The sequence below is a fragment of the Leopardus geoffroyi genome, chromosome B3 (genome assembly GCF_018350155.1).
Source record: "Leopardus geoffroyi isolate Oge1 chromosome B3, O.geoffroyi_Oge1_pat1.0, whole genome shotgun sequence".
Taxonomy (NCBI): Eukaryota; Metazoa; Chordata; class Mammalia; order Carnivora; family Felidae; genus Leopardus; species Leopardus geoffroyi.
In genome coordinates this window covers 108,971,931-108,989,231 of record NC_059337.1, presented here as the reverse complement: position 1 = coordinate 108,989,231, position 17,301 = coordinate 108,971,931, and the positions used below count along the sequence as shown (strand labels likewise).

Sequence of the window (17,301 nt, the reverse complement as noted above, 5' to 3'; positions counted from 1 at the left end):
AAAATGAACAAATCAGGAGACTATAGATGCTGGAGAGGATGTGGAGAAAATGGAACACTCTTGCGCTGTTGGTGGGAATGCAAACTGGTGCAGCCACTCTAGAAAACAGTGTGGAGGTTCCTCAAAAAGTTAAAAATAGATCTACCCTATGAACCAGCAATAGCACTGCTAGGAATTTACCCAAGGGATACAAGAGTGCTGATGACAGGTGCCCCTTGTACCCCAATGTTTTGGGGTTTTTTAATTGTTGAGAGACAGAGACAGAGCATGAGTGGGGGAGGGGCAGAGAGAGAGGGAGACACAGAATTGGAAGAAGACTCCAGGCTCTGCGCTGTCAGAACAGGGCCCAATGTGGGGCTCAAACCCACTAACTGTGAGATCCTGACCTGAGCTGAAGTCAGACGTTCAATCGATTGAACCACCCAGGCGCCCCTGTACCCCAATGTTTATAGCAGCACTTTCAACAATAGCCAAATTATGGAAAGAGCCTAAATGTCCATCAACTGACGAATGGATAAAGAAGATGTGACTTATATATACAATGGAATACTATTTAGCAATGAGAAAGAATGAAATCTGGCCACTTGCAGCAACGTGGATGGAACTGGAGACTGTTATGCTAAGTGAAATAAGTCAGGCAGAGAAAGACAGATACCATATGTTTTCATTCATATGTGGATCCTGAGAAACTCACCAGAAGACCAAGGGGGAGGGTGGTGGAGGGGGAAGTTACAGAGAGGGTAGGAGGCAAACCATAAGAGACTCTTAAATACTGAGAACAAACTGAGGGTTGATGGGGGGTGGGGAAGAGGGAAAGTGGGTGATGGGCATTGAGGAGGGCACCTGTTGGGATGAGCACTGGGTATTGTATGGAAACCAATTTGACAATAAATTACATATAAAAAATAAAACATAACTCTAATGCTCACTAAAATAAATACATAAATACATAAATAAATGCATAGATAAATAAAATTAATCCTTAACCCACCATCTTCATAGAAGCTACTGAGGACACTGGCCATAGGAAAGCACCTACTCCTTCCCCTACAAATATCCACACACATCCTTGTTCCTGGTTTCTGCAATACGCCCCCTTATAATATAAAAGCACTGTAGCTCACTCTTTTGGGTCATTCATATGAGCTGCTCTTTCCTAGTGCTCCCCCAAAGACAACCCATGATTGCTTTACCACCCGATACCCCTTGACCAGATCCTTTCACTATTCCTCCCACCTAAAACTCATGAAATCAAAACTATGATTTGGGGGGCGCCTGGGTGGCGCAGTCGGTTAAGCGTCCGACTTCAGCCAGGTCACGATCTCGCGGTCCGTGAGTTCGAGCCCCGCGTCGGGCTCTGGGCTGATGGCTCAGAGCCTGGAGCCTGTTTCCAATTCTGTGTCTCCCTCTCTCTCTGCCCCTCCCCCCGTTCATGCTCTGTCTCTCTCTGTCCCAAAAATAAATAAACGTTGAAAAAAAAAAAAACAACAACAACTATGATTTGGAATGCAACATTCAATGCTGCCTTTATTATTCCCAGCTTCCAGCACTCTTGCTATTCCTTATCTCCTGAAATCCTTACCACCTTTTCAGTATTTGTATTTAGTGTTTCTGGGTATTTTCATACTTTAGTATTTGATACACAAATTCATGAATTTAAGATCCTGCATCTAAAGTTCTGAGAATCATGCCATTATAAATAGGGTCAATTATATACCTAAGCAGAAAGATCAGTTCAATTTCCAGAGTGGATAAACTTCAGACTTTTATTCTCCCAATAATCAAGCTAGTACTCTAGGTCAGATCTACTTTAGGATGTAGGTAAGAGGTAGCTAACCTGTAGTTCTAAAACCCTAACCCTTATCTCTTAGCCTCACTCTGCATAGGAAATTTTCCAATCGCATTTCTAATATTAGAATCATACCACTGTTATTTAATGTAATATCCTATGCTTATCTACCTTTTGCACTACTGTATTGTCTTGAAATTTTCAGAATTCCTGTTTCTCTGACTCCCTCCCTTCCTCTCTTGATTAAGCTCCCAAAGGCAAACACAATGTGTTCTTCTCACTTCCCAAGGCCTATAGCAATGCCTGGGATATGGTGAACGCTCAATTGATGTGTGTGGACAAACCCATTCAATATGTGAGTGAAAGAATTAATAGCATATTCAAGAGCATATTCACTAAACATGTCAACTCCCTTTTACCTTTTTTCTATGTGTGTGCATTTGCAACTACTGCCAATACATTTCAAACATACAGGGTGAAACAATGTAGATAATAGTAAAGGTGAAGTATTGTCCATGTAGACTTGGCTGGGATCTCAACAGAGCTTCTCCTTGGAACACGTCTCTAAAATCTAAAGTGAGGGCACCTGGGTGACTCAGTCAGTTAAGCGTCCAACTCTTAATTTCGGCTCAGGTCATGATCTCACATTTGGTAAGATTGATCCCGCGATGAGCTCTATGGTGACAGCTTGGGATATTATCTCTCCTCTGCCCCTCCCCAACTAGCACTCTCTTACATGTGCTCTCTCTCTCAAAATAAATAAACTTTAAAAATCCAAAGTGAAGAGGGCAGGGCATGGACTGAATTGTGTCCCAACAAAAATTAATATCTTCATCCAAACCTCCATTATTTTAGAATGTAATTGTATCTGGAGGTAGGGTCTTTAAAGAGACAATTAAGTTAAAATGAGGTGATTAGAGTAAGCCCTAGTCCCATATGGCTACTGTCTTTACAAGAGGAAATTTGGATACACATAACAGGCAGAGTTAAGACTGTGTGAAGACAGCCATATACAAGCCAAGGAGAAAAGCCTCAGAAGGAACCAAACTGACACCTTGGACTTCTGGCTTTCAAAAATGTAAATAAATTTGTTTTCCTTCCCTTCCCCTAATGTTCACCTATTGAGTTTCTCAAATTCCACATATGAGTGATTTCATGTGATATCTTTCTCTAACTTATTTTGCTTAGCATAATATGTTCCAGTTCCATCCATGTTGTTGCAAATGGCAAGATCTCAATTTTCATCACTGAGTGGTATTCCATTGTGTGTGTATGTGTGTGTGTGTGTATACACATATACATACATATATATATACACACACACTATATATTTATCCATTATATACACTATATACACATATACATACATATATATACACACACTATATCATCTTTATCCATTCATCAGTCGATGGACATTTGGGCTCTTTCCATAATTTGGCTATTGTTGATAGTGGTACTATAAACATTGGGAGGCAAACCATAAGAGACTTTCAAATACAGAGATCAAACTGAGGGTTGCTGGGGAGTGGGGCGGGGAAGGTTCGGGGGGTGGGGGCTGCGTTAAATAAGTGACAGGCATTAAGGAGAGCACTTTTCAGGATGAGCTCTGGGTGTCCTATGTAAGAGATGAATCACTGGGTTCTACTCCTGAAGCAAAAACTACACTGTATGTTAACTAACTTGAAAAAAAAAATTCTGTCATGTAAGCTACCCACTCTGCACTGCTTTTTTATGGCAGCCCAAGCAAATTAATAAGCAGGGCATGGGCTGCTTTAGAAGGCATAGGTGCTTCATACAGTGAGGCATTTTTCATAGAAGATATGAAGGAAACCATCATGGTTGTCTGTAATATGCCTGGGTGCAGTGCTGGGTTGTTCATGAGAATTACCCTTTTAGCTCCTCACAAAACCATATAACATCATATTATTAACCCAGTTTTTAAAATAAGTGAGTTCGATAGATTGAGAGGCTTTCTAAGGATATTTGGCTGATTTACTTCAGAAACAGTTTCAATAATGCCTAGGTGACTTCAAAGTCCATATTCTTTTTTTTTTTAAACATGTTTATTGTCTGGACATACATATAAATTCACCACATAAGATGCTATTCTCTCATTTCCCCATCTTCTTCCTCTTCAACACCCCTGAATTAAAGAACATTACACCTTATTAAAACTTCACCCAAATGACCAGACAACGCTCCATCTGTATATTCTTCTCTGTTTGCAAGCTGCATGTTCATATAGCCATCTGCAGATACCAGATAGCTTTTGTACTCCATTCCCCACTTGAGTTTCACCATCACTGGCTTTCCTGTTAATCCATTCAGGAAAGATCTGGGATTGACGGGCAAATTTATCTCGACTACAAGCAAATGCTGCAGGCCACTCAGCACCGACCCAGCTGTTGCCCGTCCTTCCTGACTGGAGTAGCTATGCCTGAGCGCAAATCGCAGCGCTTCCAGGGTGAAAATAAATGTCCATATTCTTTTTTGAACAAAGTCTATGTTCTTTACAACTCCTCCAGAATAAAAGGGCTCTGATGGCTGAAGGTCTGGGACAAAGATGCTCCTATGTCCACAGGCAGGAGAACATCCCACGCACAATCTGGAGGTAGACTGGAGGTAGCTGATATTTTTTAAATCACATCTCTACAATTATAGTATGTGCCAGAATAGAAGATGCAAGTTTTCACACACAAAAAAAAATATTAAACATAAAGAAAAACAGAGAAGGTGGAGGAGGGAGAGATGGAAAAATCCAAAAGTAACTTTGCATCAATTGAAGGTAAAAAACCTAGAACCAAAGCACCCAAGCTTCAGCGTCTTGTTACTCCATGTGTCCTCCAAAACAAACGTCGGCATACTGCTTGGAAGAAGCAGTGCACTAAGAAAAGTAAGGAAGAGGCTGCAGAATATACTAAACCTGTGGCCAACAGACTGAAGGAGGCCAAAGAAAAACGCCAGTAACAGATTGCCAAGAGACAGACGCTGTCTTCTCTGAGAGCTTCTGAGTTCAGACAGAAAGGAGATTTTTCTAAGAGTAACAAATAAATAAGATCTGACATCCAAAAAAAAAAAAAAAATAACCTTACTTCTGCAGTGCATTACTAGTATTTGTTTTTAATAGAACTGCATGTATGGTATGAAATTTCATTTACCAGTAATGTGTGTTTTGTTGTCTAATATTACCTGATACACAGTGAATATATTTTTTAACTGTGATTATCTATTTTCCAGGATTAGAATGCTAATATCCAAAAATATCATAGTATCATATCCAGAACATACTATTTTGCACCTGGACTCCACTATATAGTACAATATATAAATAATATATTTCCTTTAAATGTATTTTTATGATAGCATATCATGGATTGTACTTTTTCCCCCAAATTATCTCTGAAAATTTGAGATATATCTTATATATCTCTGTGTCCTACATATGAAAAGTGACATTAGGGAATTTTTAAGTTAAAAGTCATTTAAATTCCCTACCCCTTTCATTTGTACATATTAGATGTGCAGAGATTAGGTTCAATTTAGCAAACATTTACTGAGCACTAGAGAAATGATGATGACTAAGACAGAGTTGCTAGCTGTAAAGAGCTTACTTCTGGCCAAAGTAAAACATGAAGAGCAAAATATTTTTCCGTGTATTTGGATTTACAAGGTACAAAATAAAGTTTCCTTCTTTATACTTAACCCCCCAAAGTGTCTACCAACCAGTTTTCCTGTTTCCTTATAGTCTTACCAATTACCAATTCTAATAATTTTAATGGTATATTGAGTCAAGATCCATGATTTCTAAGGCAAATTTTGAATCTTTTGGGACATTCTGATTCTTGCCAATTGCTCTCTCTAGATAATACTGCAACAGAAATTTCAAGTATGTGGATTTTTTCTTTTAGAATATTTAAGATAAATTTCAGAGGGGCTGAATTGCTGAGTCAGTTTTTTCTCTAAGAATATTGTTATTTATAAAACCATGATGCCAACGTCCATTGCAATTGGAGTATAATGGTTAAAAAAATTCACTGCATATTTTCTAGTAATGAGGTTTATCTATGAAAAAAATGTTTTGGAATTGAATGAGATTTTAAATGTACCTTAGATTTTGTTCAAATTTTAGATCTCTGTAACTCATATACAATAAACTCTCCTGTATTCTAATTTGCACTGTTTTCTGAAATTAAATGTTTATGTCATATGCTGATTTATCTGTTACAGTCTTAAGATTTTTTCCGTAAAATTAAACACAGAATAATTATTTATTAATCAAATAGTCCCACTACCATTTGGCTTATAGATTCGTAAAGGATTGTTGTGTTAATGGTACATTTAAACAGGTTTTTAACAACCAAAGAAACCAGAATCCTGAGAATATTTTTATTTTTTTCATGTTTTTATTCATTTTTGAGACAGAGAGAGACAGAGCATGAGCAGGGGAGGGGCAGAGAGAGAGGGAGACACAGAATCTGAAGCAGGCTCCAGGATCTGAGCTGTCAGCACAGAGCCCAACGCAGGGCTCGAACTCACAGAGTATGAGATCGTGACCTGAGCTGAAGTAGGATGCTTAACTGACTGAGCCACCCAGGTGCCCTGAGAATATTTAATACTTTCCACAAAGATTTGGGGTGGGGGGAGTTTAATGGCTATGGCAACAAAAGCCATTAATACCAGCTATCCACTCACCAAAGAGGCATGATTTGCTTTCAAAGTGATTGTAGTAGCCAAGTTTAAAGTAAATCAGAAATAGACAGATAAATAAATAATAAAAACAACCATCTGTTAAAAATTTCTTTACTTTTGTCTTTTCTCGCCATCTACTTTCTCTGTGTGAGTAGTTTAACGGGATTAATGTGAACATCTGAACATGCTGTTTTGCACCAAGCTCACTTAGCCTTTCTTCAAGTCCTTGACCCAGATAAAGAAAGATATGATTTCCAAATTCAAAGAAAGCTTCAGTTGGAGGGGAGGAGAAAAATGCTATCTCAGCTCAAAGTCTGATTTCTCTGCTGTCCTACAGTTGTAATTGTAAAATAGAGCTTCACTTAAAAATATCTCCCTTTGTTCATGTGGGAAGGGACCTTGAGATGTCATTTACCACCACAGACCACATGTTATTAGCCAAAACTCAAAACAATAGCCTAACCAAAGACTTTCTTTCCCTTATTTGTCAATGTATTTATAATGACCTTGTAAGTGCTCAAAGGTCACATGAATATATACACAAAATCAATTGCCTAAGTTTCATTCATCTCTTGGTCCCTGGGCAATCTCATCTAGTGTCAAGGCATGGACAGGATTTGTGTGCTGTCCACCCCCCGCCCCACTTCTGTTTTCAGATCTTCTCTCTTTAATTTAGTCTATTTATCCAAGTGCCCATAAACCTCTCTCTCAATACACATTTCACAGGTATTCTAAACTCCACATATCTGAAACTGAAATCATCTTTCCTTCCAAACCCATTTTTCCACCTCTCCTCCTCACCCCATGAACAATACCACATCACTCATTACCCAAAACAGAAAGCTCAAGAGTTCACACAGGTCACTTTCTCCCTTTCCAACAGTCACCGAATCCTGTCAATCCTACCTGAAAAGAAAATATCTCTTGTGCTTTTCCTTCTCTTCATTCTCACCACTGCTGCCTTAGTGCACATCCTCCAACTTCCTGAGCAAATTATTATGTTTTTAGTTTTTCTTTGTTATTTTAAATTTATTTTTTAATTTATATCCAAGTTAGTTAGCATAGAGTACAACAATGATTTCAGGAATAGATTCCTTAATGCTCCTTACCCACTTAGCCCATTCCCCCTCCCACAACCTCTCCAGTGACCCTCTGTTCTCTATATTTAAGAGTCTCTTACGTTTTGTCCCCTGTTTTTATATTATTTTTGCTTCCCTTCCCTTATGATCATCTGCCTTGTATCTTAAATTCCTTATATGAGTGAAGTCATATGATATTTGTCTTTCTCTAATTTCGCTTAGCATAATACCCTCTAGTTCCATCCGTGTAGTTGCAAATGCAAGATTTCATTCTTTCTGATTGCTGAGTAATACTCCATTGTATATACATACCACATCTTCTTTACCCATTCATCCACTGATGGACATTTGGGCTCTTTCCATACTTTGGCTATTGTCGATAGTGCTGCTATAAACATTGGGGTGTATGTGCCCCTTTGAAACAGCATACCTGTATCCCTTGGGTAAATACCTACTAGTGCAATTGCTGGGTCATAGGGTAGTTCTATTTTTACTTTTTTGAGGAACCTCCATACTGCACCAGCTTGCATTCCCACCAACAATGCAAAAGAGATCCTCTTTCTCCACATCCTTGCCAACATCTGTTGTTGCCTGAGTTGTTAATGTTAGCCATTCTGACAGGTGTGAGGTGGTATCTCATTGTGGCTTTCATTTGTATTTCCCTGATGATGAGTGATGTGGAGCATTTTTTCATGTGTCGGTTGGCCATCTGGATGTCTTCTTTGGAGAAGTATCTATTCATGTCTTTTGCCCATTTCTTCACTGGATTGTTTTTTGGGTTTCCTGAGCAAATTATTGAAGTTCTTTCCTTGTTGGTCTTTTGCTCCCAGTGTTCATCACCATCCACTTGCCCCCCCCCCCCCACCCACCAATACGTCACCTCTCAGCATACTCCTTATCTTGGTCAGAGATACACATCTCATCATGTGACCACTACTCTTTATGATCTTATTTTAAATATTTGAGTTTTCTAATGTAACTGAAATAGTCATGAATGAAACTCAAGTTCACTACTACGACAGGGCAAAATGAGAAATTTTGGATTGTTTAAAAAAAAACAGTTGCCAGGCTGATTTTTTTCCCCCTAACACAGGATTTCTAGGATTGAAAACTGCCAAACAGCTTTGTGATCCAGCTTGTAACATGCTCCATGCTCTGCTCTATCCTCCATATAGACTGTGAACCCAGCCATGGGACACACAGAAGATAAAATATACACAAACTTCAAAGGCTGCAAATAGACTGCAAACAGCTACAACATACAGTTGTTTAAAGAAACTGACAGATCCTTCAAGTCCTCCTAAACTGTTATCAATAATATTCAATGATTCTTTTTCCTTTGAGATGCTCTGAGCTCTATAAAAAGAGCAACTCTTTGAATACATAAACAGAACTCACAGAAAGAGTGAACACAAGAATGATCTCCGTCCCTTTCTCACAGCTACAGACAATTCCTTCCGTATCCAAAACCAGGGGCATGGGAAGGATTCCTTTATTTATAGATGCATAAGCTCTTTCAATGGTATTTTTAAGCTATATTGAACCAGACAGTATGCTATGGGAACCCACTGGTGCCAGGGAAAGCCCCTCATTATTCCAGGGGTTTCTGAGGGCAGTGACTGCACCCAGCATGAGGATCAGTACCAAGACAGTATTCAATAAACGTTCAGTGAATATTAGAGGAAAAGTGCTGCCAAATGGTGAGATGGTGTTGAAAAAGAGGCATGTGCCAACTGCTGCAGAGGAGAAGACCTGGTACCAACTGGCTCAGTGGAGTGAGCTGGAGCCAGGGAAGCTTTCTGGGCAGAATGTTGTGGACAGGGCTCTTTGAGTTAGAAGACAGCTTGTGCTGCTCCCATTTCCGGAGATTCTCTTACCTGTTACTCTACATACTGAACTCTTATTCATCACTCAAGACCCAGATGAAGTCTCAACTCCCCAGTGGAGCCACTCCCCACCATCACACTCCCCATCAAAATCTTCTGGACTCCAGAAGCGGAGCACTTTACTTATTGCCTACATGCTCATGCTAGGTTCTTATCACATGTTAATGTCCTCTAGCTCATCAATTTTGCTGAAACACTTACATTGCACTTACTACATACCAGGCAGCATCCTGATGGCTTTGCGACATTACCTCACTTAATCCGCACAGTTAGCTACATGTGGTCAAACTATTATCCCTACTTTACAGCTGAGGAAACTGAAGCCCAGACTTTTAGCATTCTGCCTCTTGCACTATAGAGCAAGCTTCTCAAGAGAAGAAAATGCATGGTTTCCATCATTACAACCTCAGCCCTTTTACACATGACTTAGCAAATTATAGACTTCATAACATACATATATATTGTTGAATAAAGAACATTTGGCAGAGATGCCTGTCCAAACAGAAGTGACTCTATTCATTTTAATTCACTCAATTCAATTCTTTTATATAACCTTAACTAAAATGTTTGGTGAATTATTACTCTCAGCTTTAAAAAAAGATGAAAATAATAATTAGTGACTTAACTACTATTCTCAAGCCCAAGTAAAGCTCATCAAGACCTGGTTAACTCATTTTCTTCAGAAAGACAAGCTTCACATCACTGCCTTAAAACAAACAAACAAACAAGATGTAGTGCTTGCAAATTTTCTGTGAGAAATCTCAGTTCAAAACTGTGCCAGCATGCTGTTCAATGTGCTACTAAAGAACAGAGGAGGTCTGCAGTTAAAGCTGTTGCTGATGAGATGAGCACACTGTCCTCATCACCAGCCCTGTTCACGTCAGGGGAATGTGTGGAAAGACCTAGAGCACAATGAAAAGAGGCGACTTGTGAGCAAACTGTCCTTAACCACCCTGACTCTAAGCATTTGGAGGGTCAAGATCTGCTCAGGGTCAATAGGGAAGATACTGCAGCGATGGTGTCAGACATCTAGAAGAGGTGGAACTGTATGAACGCAGTGCACTGTCTGAACAGGGAATGAAATGTCATCAGGTACAACTTTACTGGCATCTAGGTCTCCTGAAATTTTGGTTATTTTTAAGTACCAAAAATTAAGCCTATCCTGGATAATGGAGGCATGGATTTTTGTAAAGTCCCAAAAGAACACTACTTTTCTTTCAATGATTACAATCTCATTCATTTGCGACAAGTCCCCAATTTAAAATGCTAACGCCCCGGGGCACCTGGGTGGCTCAGTCAGTAAGCGTCCAACTTCAGCTCAGGTCATGATCTCGCAGTTCGTAAGTTCGAGCCCCGCATCGGGCGCTGTGCTGACAGCTCGGAGCCTGAAGCCTGCTTCAGATTCTGTGTCTCCCTCTGCTCCTCCCCCACTCACACTCTGTCTCTCTCTCAAAAATAAAATAAAACATTAAAAAAAATTAAAATGCTAGCACCCCATGAGGAGGTAAACCTTTTATCATTACCACCTAACACTTGGTTTCCCCAGTAATTCCCAGAGAGTAGTATGCCGGCAGGCAAGGATAAGAAAAGGACCCAGACAGGTGCCAGGGGCAAGGAGGGTCATTCTAGGAGAGAGAAAAACAACCACTTTAAGTGAGGAAGGCCCAAAAGGCCCACATGCTGTGCTTCACAGTTTTCCCAGGCTGGCTGTGTCACCAGGACAGAGTGGAACTGCAGGTAGGTCCAGGACATTGCAACTAATAAGCAATTTCTACTCGGAAAGCATTTTCAGTGAGAGAAAAGTGTGTCTTTAATAAACCAGTGGCTATTTAAAAAGGAGGAAGAAGAGGAAGAGGAGGAAGAAGAGGAGGAGGAGGAGGAGGAAGAGGTGACACTGGTGGTTTTGGTGAGTAGAATGAAGGTCTACTGGGCCAGCACCCATGTCACCTGGAGAATAATCAAACAGCCAGGAGAAGGCATCAGCTCAGCAGTGGCACATGGCCAGACAGAACTCAGGGCTGAAATTACTCAGAACTGGACAGCAACTCAGTGTACCTTTCTGCCCTCACAAAAGGACAAGGTGCATGACTGCTCCTTGCATACCTGGATGGAAAAATGTTTTGTTTCATAAATAATACAAATAAGTCATTGAGACACTGTTGATGGCTTACTCCTTTTTATACAGTCATGTTCTGGAAACGATAAATGAAGATCTGCCATCTGTGTCACATTCTAATCATCTGACCAGTGGACCAAAGCTAACCAGTCAGTGGAACTTCTAAAATGACCAAGTGTGGGTTTAAGCTCCAGTGCACAAAAGGTGCATTTTCAGTTGAGCTGAAAATGAAGAGAAGCTGAAAGATGACACAGATGGTATAGGGGAATGACAACAATAAAATGAGACTTAAAGTCCTTACCACTGAACTCAGGCCAAGAGCCAGGGATGCCCTGAACTGTTGTGCAGGTTGTACCCTGCACAAGGGTACCCAGTTCAAGTAAGCATGAGTGGAAACAACTACTCTCTGCAAGCCAAGTAATGGCCTGAGCAAGACTGTACCAGCTTCTGAAGGGGTACCATTTTCTAACACATGTACCCAAAGTGGGTTCCTTTTTTTTTTTTTAAATAAGCAGTTCACCCTGCAGGTGTATCTTTTTCTTAGTAAACACAAAAGACACCTTGTATATATGAAGAAATTATATCAAGTCCCATTCAATTGGATGTGAGCAGGAGCAAAATAGAAAGTTGAGAGGTAATCTGGGCCCCCACACCACACCTACAGTTCTTGACCTTCCCTCCTACAGACCTCACTCAACTCAGAGTCTCTGCTCTCACAACAGAGGGAAGGAGCAGAGATGTTGTGCACACCTATGGACACCTGCCCAGTTCAGAGGTGAGAGGTGAGTGGCAACGGGAGATAGTTGAAAAGAGCTGTGTGATGGGACCACCTCTGAGAATACCTTGTTTCTTTTTCATATGTTAAAAAATGAGAGGTTGAAGTCAACTTGGAAGAACCTGTGTGTTGAGCAATGGGAATGGGCTAAAGTACTAAAGATAATTTCTGCCTAATTTGTAGGCTTCTCCAGAGCTGGATATAAATTTCCCACTTGCTCGTCATCTCTAGGTCCACACCACAACTCTCAGTCTCACATCTTTACTAAAAACCAGATACCCTGCTTGGAGATTTCTGTGACCCCATAGATCCATCTTCTCAGGAACCTGGAGCTACCCTCAGGTGGTAGGAGGATGCCCCACACCTTTCTCCTCATGGCTGAATACAGCTCCTTAACTCCCAGCTGGTGTGGAGGAGATGCAGAGTCTAGCCCCAAAGAAGCACCCCTCAACTGGGATGAGTCTCATTCTTTGGTCCTGTGAACTTGCTCCATTAGAATGAAGGAGCTCTTATGGGGGGTTCTGGTAACGAAGAGCATACTTTTCCAGCCTCAGGCACCAGCCAACTTGCCTGTGAATTTTGCATTTTAAGCGCCTGAGATCTCAGCTTAATTAAGAGCATCACTGCTCCCAGAGAGATCTGGTGACAGAAAAGTAGGCAAGCCAAAAAGAAGGAAACACAATTCACCTCAGCAAACTAAGTTCCATTCCTTCAAGTAAGCATTTAAGGAGAAGTGGATCCTTCTCAGCAGGATACAGGTGGTGCTGAGGGGGTGGGGCAGAAGGAGGGAGCCAGGAATAGGGAGGGTATAGCCTGGCCTGGGACCAGACACATAGTTAGGCAGCCAGAGGTCAGCTTTATGACAACCGAGCATGTAACAGTCCGTCTCTTCCCAAGTGCAGAGGACACGGGTGGAGGGGCCAAAGAAGGGGAGCTTGTCCTAAAATTAAATGCGAGGTTGCTGAGACAATTAAATGTGAGGGCCTGGGAAGTGCTGAGTGTGGATCTGGCATATGGAATCATTAGTAGCTGCTACAGTTAGTATGTGGCCCTTGGACTCACCCCACTTATCTCCAGGGCCCCTAGAGGAGACCTCCAAGAGGGACTGTGCTTGTGGCTAGCAAGAACTTTGCCTTCTTATCTTCTGGGAAAAGGTGGAACCAGCCCCTTCCCTCCTAGAAAAGCTAATCCCAGGAAAATTCACAGAAACGGTTGAGCTGAGTCACAATTTGTCCCTTCTGACAGCTGACTTCTGACACCAGAAAGTTTGGAGCACTTAGAAATGCAAAAGACCTAGCTGAAAGCTACCTGTTTGGAAGCCACAACTCTGCTTTCTCCCTCCTGCATCATCTCCCAGACCTGTGGAAATACATACACATCCAGAATACATGTTTCTCGGTTAACTAAATGACACTTTACTCAACAGGAACTGAGTTGGGCTCACCTGGAGCTAAAAAGTAGAAAAGAGGGAGGAGAAGGAAGAGACAATGCTTTACTGGAAAGGCAGGAGCAAAGTAGGTGATGATGAAGCCGAGTGTTGGAGATAACCCACTTGGACCTGAACCCCAATCTCACCACTCTAACCATGGGGCTTTGAACAGATTGTTAATCTCATTTGTCCAATGAGAACAAGAGAACATGCAAGATAGGGTTTTAAATGAGCTAACATACATAAAGTGCACAGTTCACACAGGTTCTCTATATTATAATCTCTATAATTACTACCCATTAATCCATAAAAACACTCTAAATCAGATGCTATGATTATCTTCCTCCCTTTACAATGAGGAAACTGAGGCACAGGGCCCAAAGTTGCACACCTAGTAAATGGCAGACCTGGAAATTGAACCAGAGTCTGTGATACCCCCTGAACTATGTTATCTCTTAAGCACTAGAAGTTGCAAGTGGGGCAAAGGGTTTCTTGTTCCACATCGCAAAATTAAAAATTAATGATTTCTCATCAGGTACTAGAATTTTATATGTTCTTTTATTTCTTAGTATGAAACTCTACCCAGGTAAAGCAAGCCATTTTCCTAAGTGCTGACCCTGCTGGCCCCCAGGGCCATTATCTCCTCCTGAGTCTGCATATTAAACTGCAATTCCTAGCTCCCCACCCCAAACCTATTAAATCAGATTTGCTGGAGCGGAGCCCAGGAGTCTGCATTTTTAACAAACTCCCTCACACAACCATCCTACCCTCCCCCCTATAACTCTCATGCACCCCAAGGTTGGGAACCAGGGCTACAGATTCTCTTTCCAATTCTGTTTTTGTTTTTTATATATATATCCTTATTAGATACCTGAAATGTTCTGAGTTTCAAGACATGAAATGAGTTTGAATCAAATTCAAAGCAGAAAAAAAAAGGCACCGCTTCACTTGTCTTTTACAAATAACACAGTCTCGTGTAAAAGTGCCGAGTCTGTGGAAGGTACAGGATGAACAGAAGTCCCATTGCTACCATTTATCCAGACCGTTTCCATTAGGAAAGGAAACATTAACTTCATAATTATCCCCACATCTCCAGGTCTGTGGTGGTTCTTTTAATCACTTGTTTAGGATGAAAAAGTTAACTCTTTCCTACTGCATTCGTGGTTCCCAGTTACACAGAAGCAAAAAGGACTCATCGTCGTGATAATAGGAGCTGCCCTGGTGACCTATGATCTGCAGGTATGGTGTGTTCACTCTGGAGGTCAACCCTTCAGAGAGAACACACCTGCCAGATACAAATTCTTCCTTCCTCCTTCATGAGTCTGTCACTACAGAGAGCTTTTAAATTTCTTCTAGTACCCAATGTTATTCTAAACAAAAATGTGTTGTTTAAATCTCTCAAAAAGTAACTGACCCATGAGCTACCAAGTCCCACGACCACCACAAAAGTTCACAATTCAGTCATACAACTGGACTCTGAGACATTCAGTGACTACATGTTTAGAGTATAGTCTTGTTCTAACAACACCAAAAAAAATAATAATTCCAAAGGTCTGTGCTCAGTGTTTTCTATAATTAACTTACACAGTGAAAAGTACCAGGAAGAAGGGAGAAAGCCATTCGCCTTTGGAAAATAACAATGAGTTCACAGCAAGTTTGCTCTGATGAAATCTATAGTATGCAATTTACCAGTGCATGGTCCTTCCCCTTGGTGTTCCTAGCCCCCAACCAACTTGCATGTGACACCCCTCCAGCTGCCCTGCCCTTTGCCGGCAAACTGGCAGATACATAAATAATACCTTCAGTCTGCTGGAAGTTTTGTGGTATTTTCTTCCAATAGAGCACTTATGGGATTTTAATAGAGGACTGGGTGGGGGCGGGGAGCAGGGAGAGGATGGTGGAATTACTTCAGGTTAAAAATGAAGAGAAGCATTATGTGCAGCTGGCCATTTCCAATTAACCACCAGCTCCTTTGGTTAGCAACGGTCTGAGCCTGCAGCATTTGGGTTGTTTTTCCCCTGAGCTATTATGATATTCATTAGTTCAAATAAAAATCTGCAAGCAAGCTGCTAATAAAGATAGTAAATTTGCTTCTTTACTAGCCTGATGGTGGAGCGTTTTTGGCTTATTATCGTATTTAATTGTCTAAGGAAACTAAGTGTTTTGGCTCATTTGTTGAAGTTTATAATACTTGGATCATTTTCTTTGCTTACAGAGCAGGCTAGAACATTTCAGCATTGAATAATGTGTAGTTCATCTATGAAGGATAGTCTTTTGAATATGCATTTTGACTATGGTAGAAAATTCTTTCAAAATCTCATTAGTTTATATTGGAATGTCCTTTAAATGGAAATCAATACAGTATTCTATAAGCAGTAGTGTTTCTGTATATATGGAGAGGAGATACCCAACTCATTGGATCAGGAACCTACTTTGCCCTAGAAATATATACTTTGCAGACAATACTGTGGCAGTGCTAATAATAATAGAGAGGGGGAGCCTGGGTGACTCAGTTGGTTAAGTCTTTGACTCTTGATTTCAGCTCAGGTCATGATCTCACAATCAAGCTCCTCATGGAGCTCAATGCTGAGCATGGACCCTGCTTGGGTCTGTCACGCTCGCGCGCTCTCTCTCTCTCTCTCTCTCTGACCCTCCCCAACTTATCCTCTGTCTCTCTCTAAACATTTTTTAAAAAAAATAACAGGGAGGGGCACCTAGGTGGCTCAGTCAGTTAAGTGTCCAACTCTTGATTTCAGCTCAGGTCATGATCTCACAGTTGGTGAGTTCAAGCCCCACATCGGGCTCTGCACTGACATCTCTCTCTGCCCCTCCCCTGCTCGCTCACTCTCTCTCTCTTTCTCTCTAAAAAATAAATAAATAAAAATTTTAAAAAATAACAAGGAGGAGAAGGAAAAGAAAGAAGAAACAGAACAGAAAGAAATGAACGAACTGGACTTTCCAGTTCCTCAGATCTGGGTTGAAATTAAGTGCTGCTACTACCAGCTCTTCATTTTCCTTATCTGTAAAGTGGATACTATTTCCCAAGGTTGTTAAAAGAATTAAATGTGCTCCTGTACATAAGGCTTCTGACCTATCACAGAGCTCCAATGAAATTAGTGCAAGCCAGAACTAGGGTGGCCAGGTAAGATACAGGACACCAGGTGTATCAGTTTCCTGTTGCTGCTGTAAAAACTTACATAAAGTTAGTGACTTAAACCAACATAAATAACATTATCATACAATTCTGGAGGTTAGAAATCTAAAATGGAACTTCAGGGCTGTATTTACTCTGGAAACTCCAGGAAAGGACCTGTTTCCTTGACGTTCTGTTTTGTTTTTAGCTACCAGAAGACTCCTACATTCCTTGGCTCTTGGCTTCTTCCCCTATCTTTAAAGCCAGTAGCATAGCATCTTCTCTGTTCTTTGAACTCTGCTTCTATCCTTTTATCTTCTCCCTAAGAAGGACCCTGGTAATTATCTGATCAACCAAGGTAATTTAAGATAATTTCATTTCTAGATTCTTAATGTATTCATA

The 17,301-nt window shown here is 40.8% G+C and overlaps 1 protein-coding gene across 1 annotated transcript in view; it reads right to left on the bottom strand.

Annotated features, from left to right (window-relative positions):
* Positions 1-3,812: 3,812 nt before the first annotated feature.
* LOC123583735 overlaps positions 3,813-17,301 on the bottom strand; it is a 110,951-nt gene continuing 97,462 nt past the window's right edge. The window contains 1 exon segment of the mRNA XM_045450837.1: positions 3,813-4,441. Within this exon segment, the coding sequence (XP_045306793.1) occupies positions 3,896-4,441 (546 nt within the window). The 3' untranslated portion in view covers positions 3,813-3,895.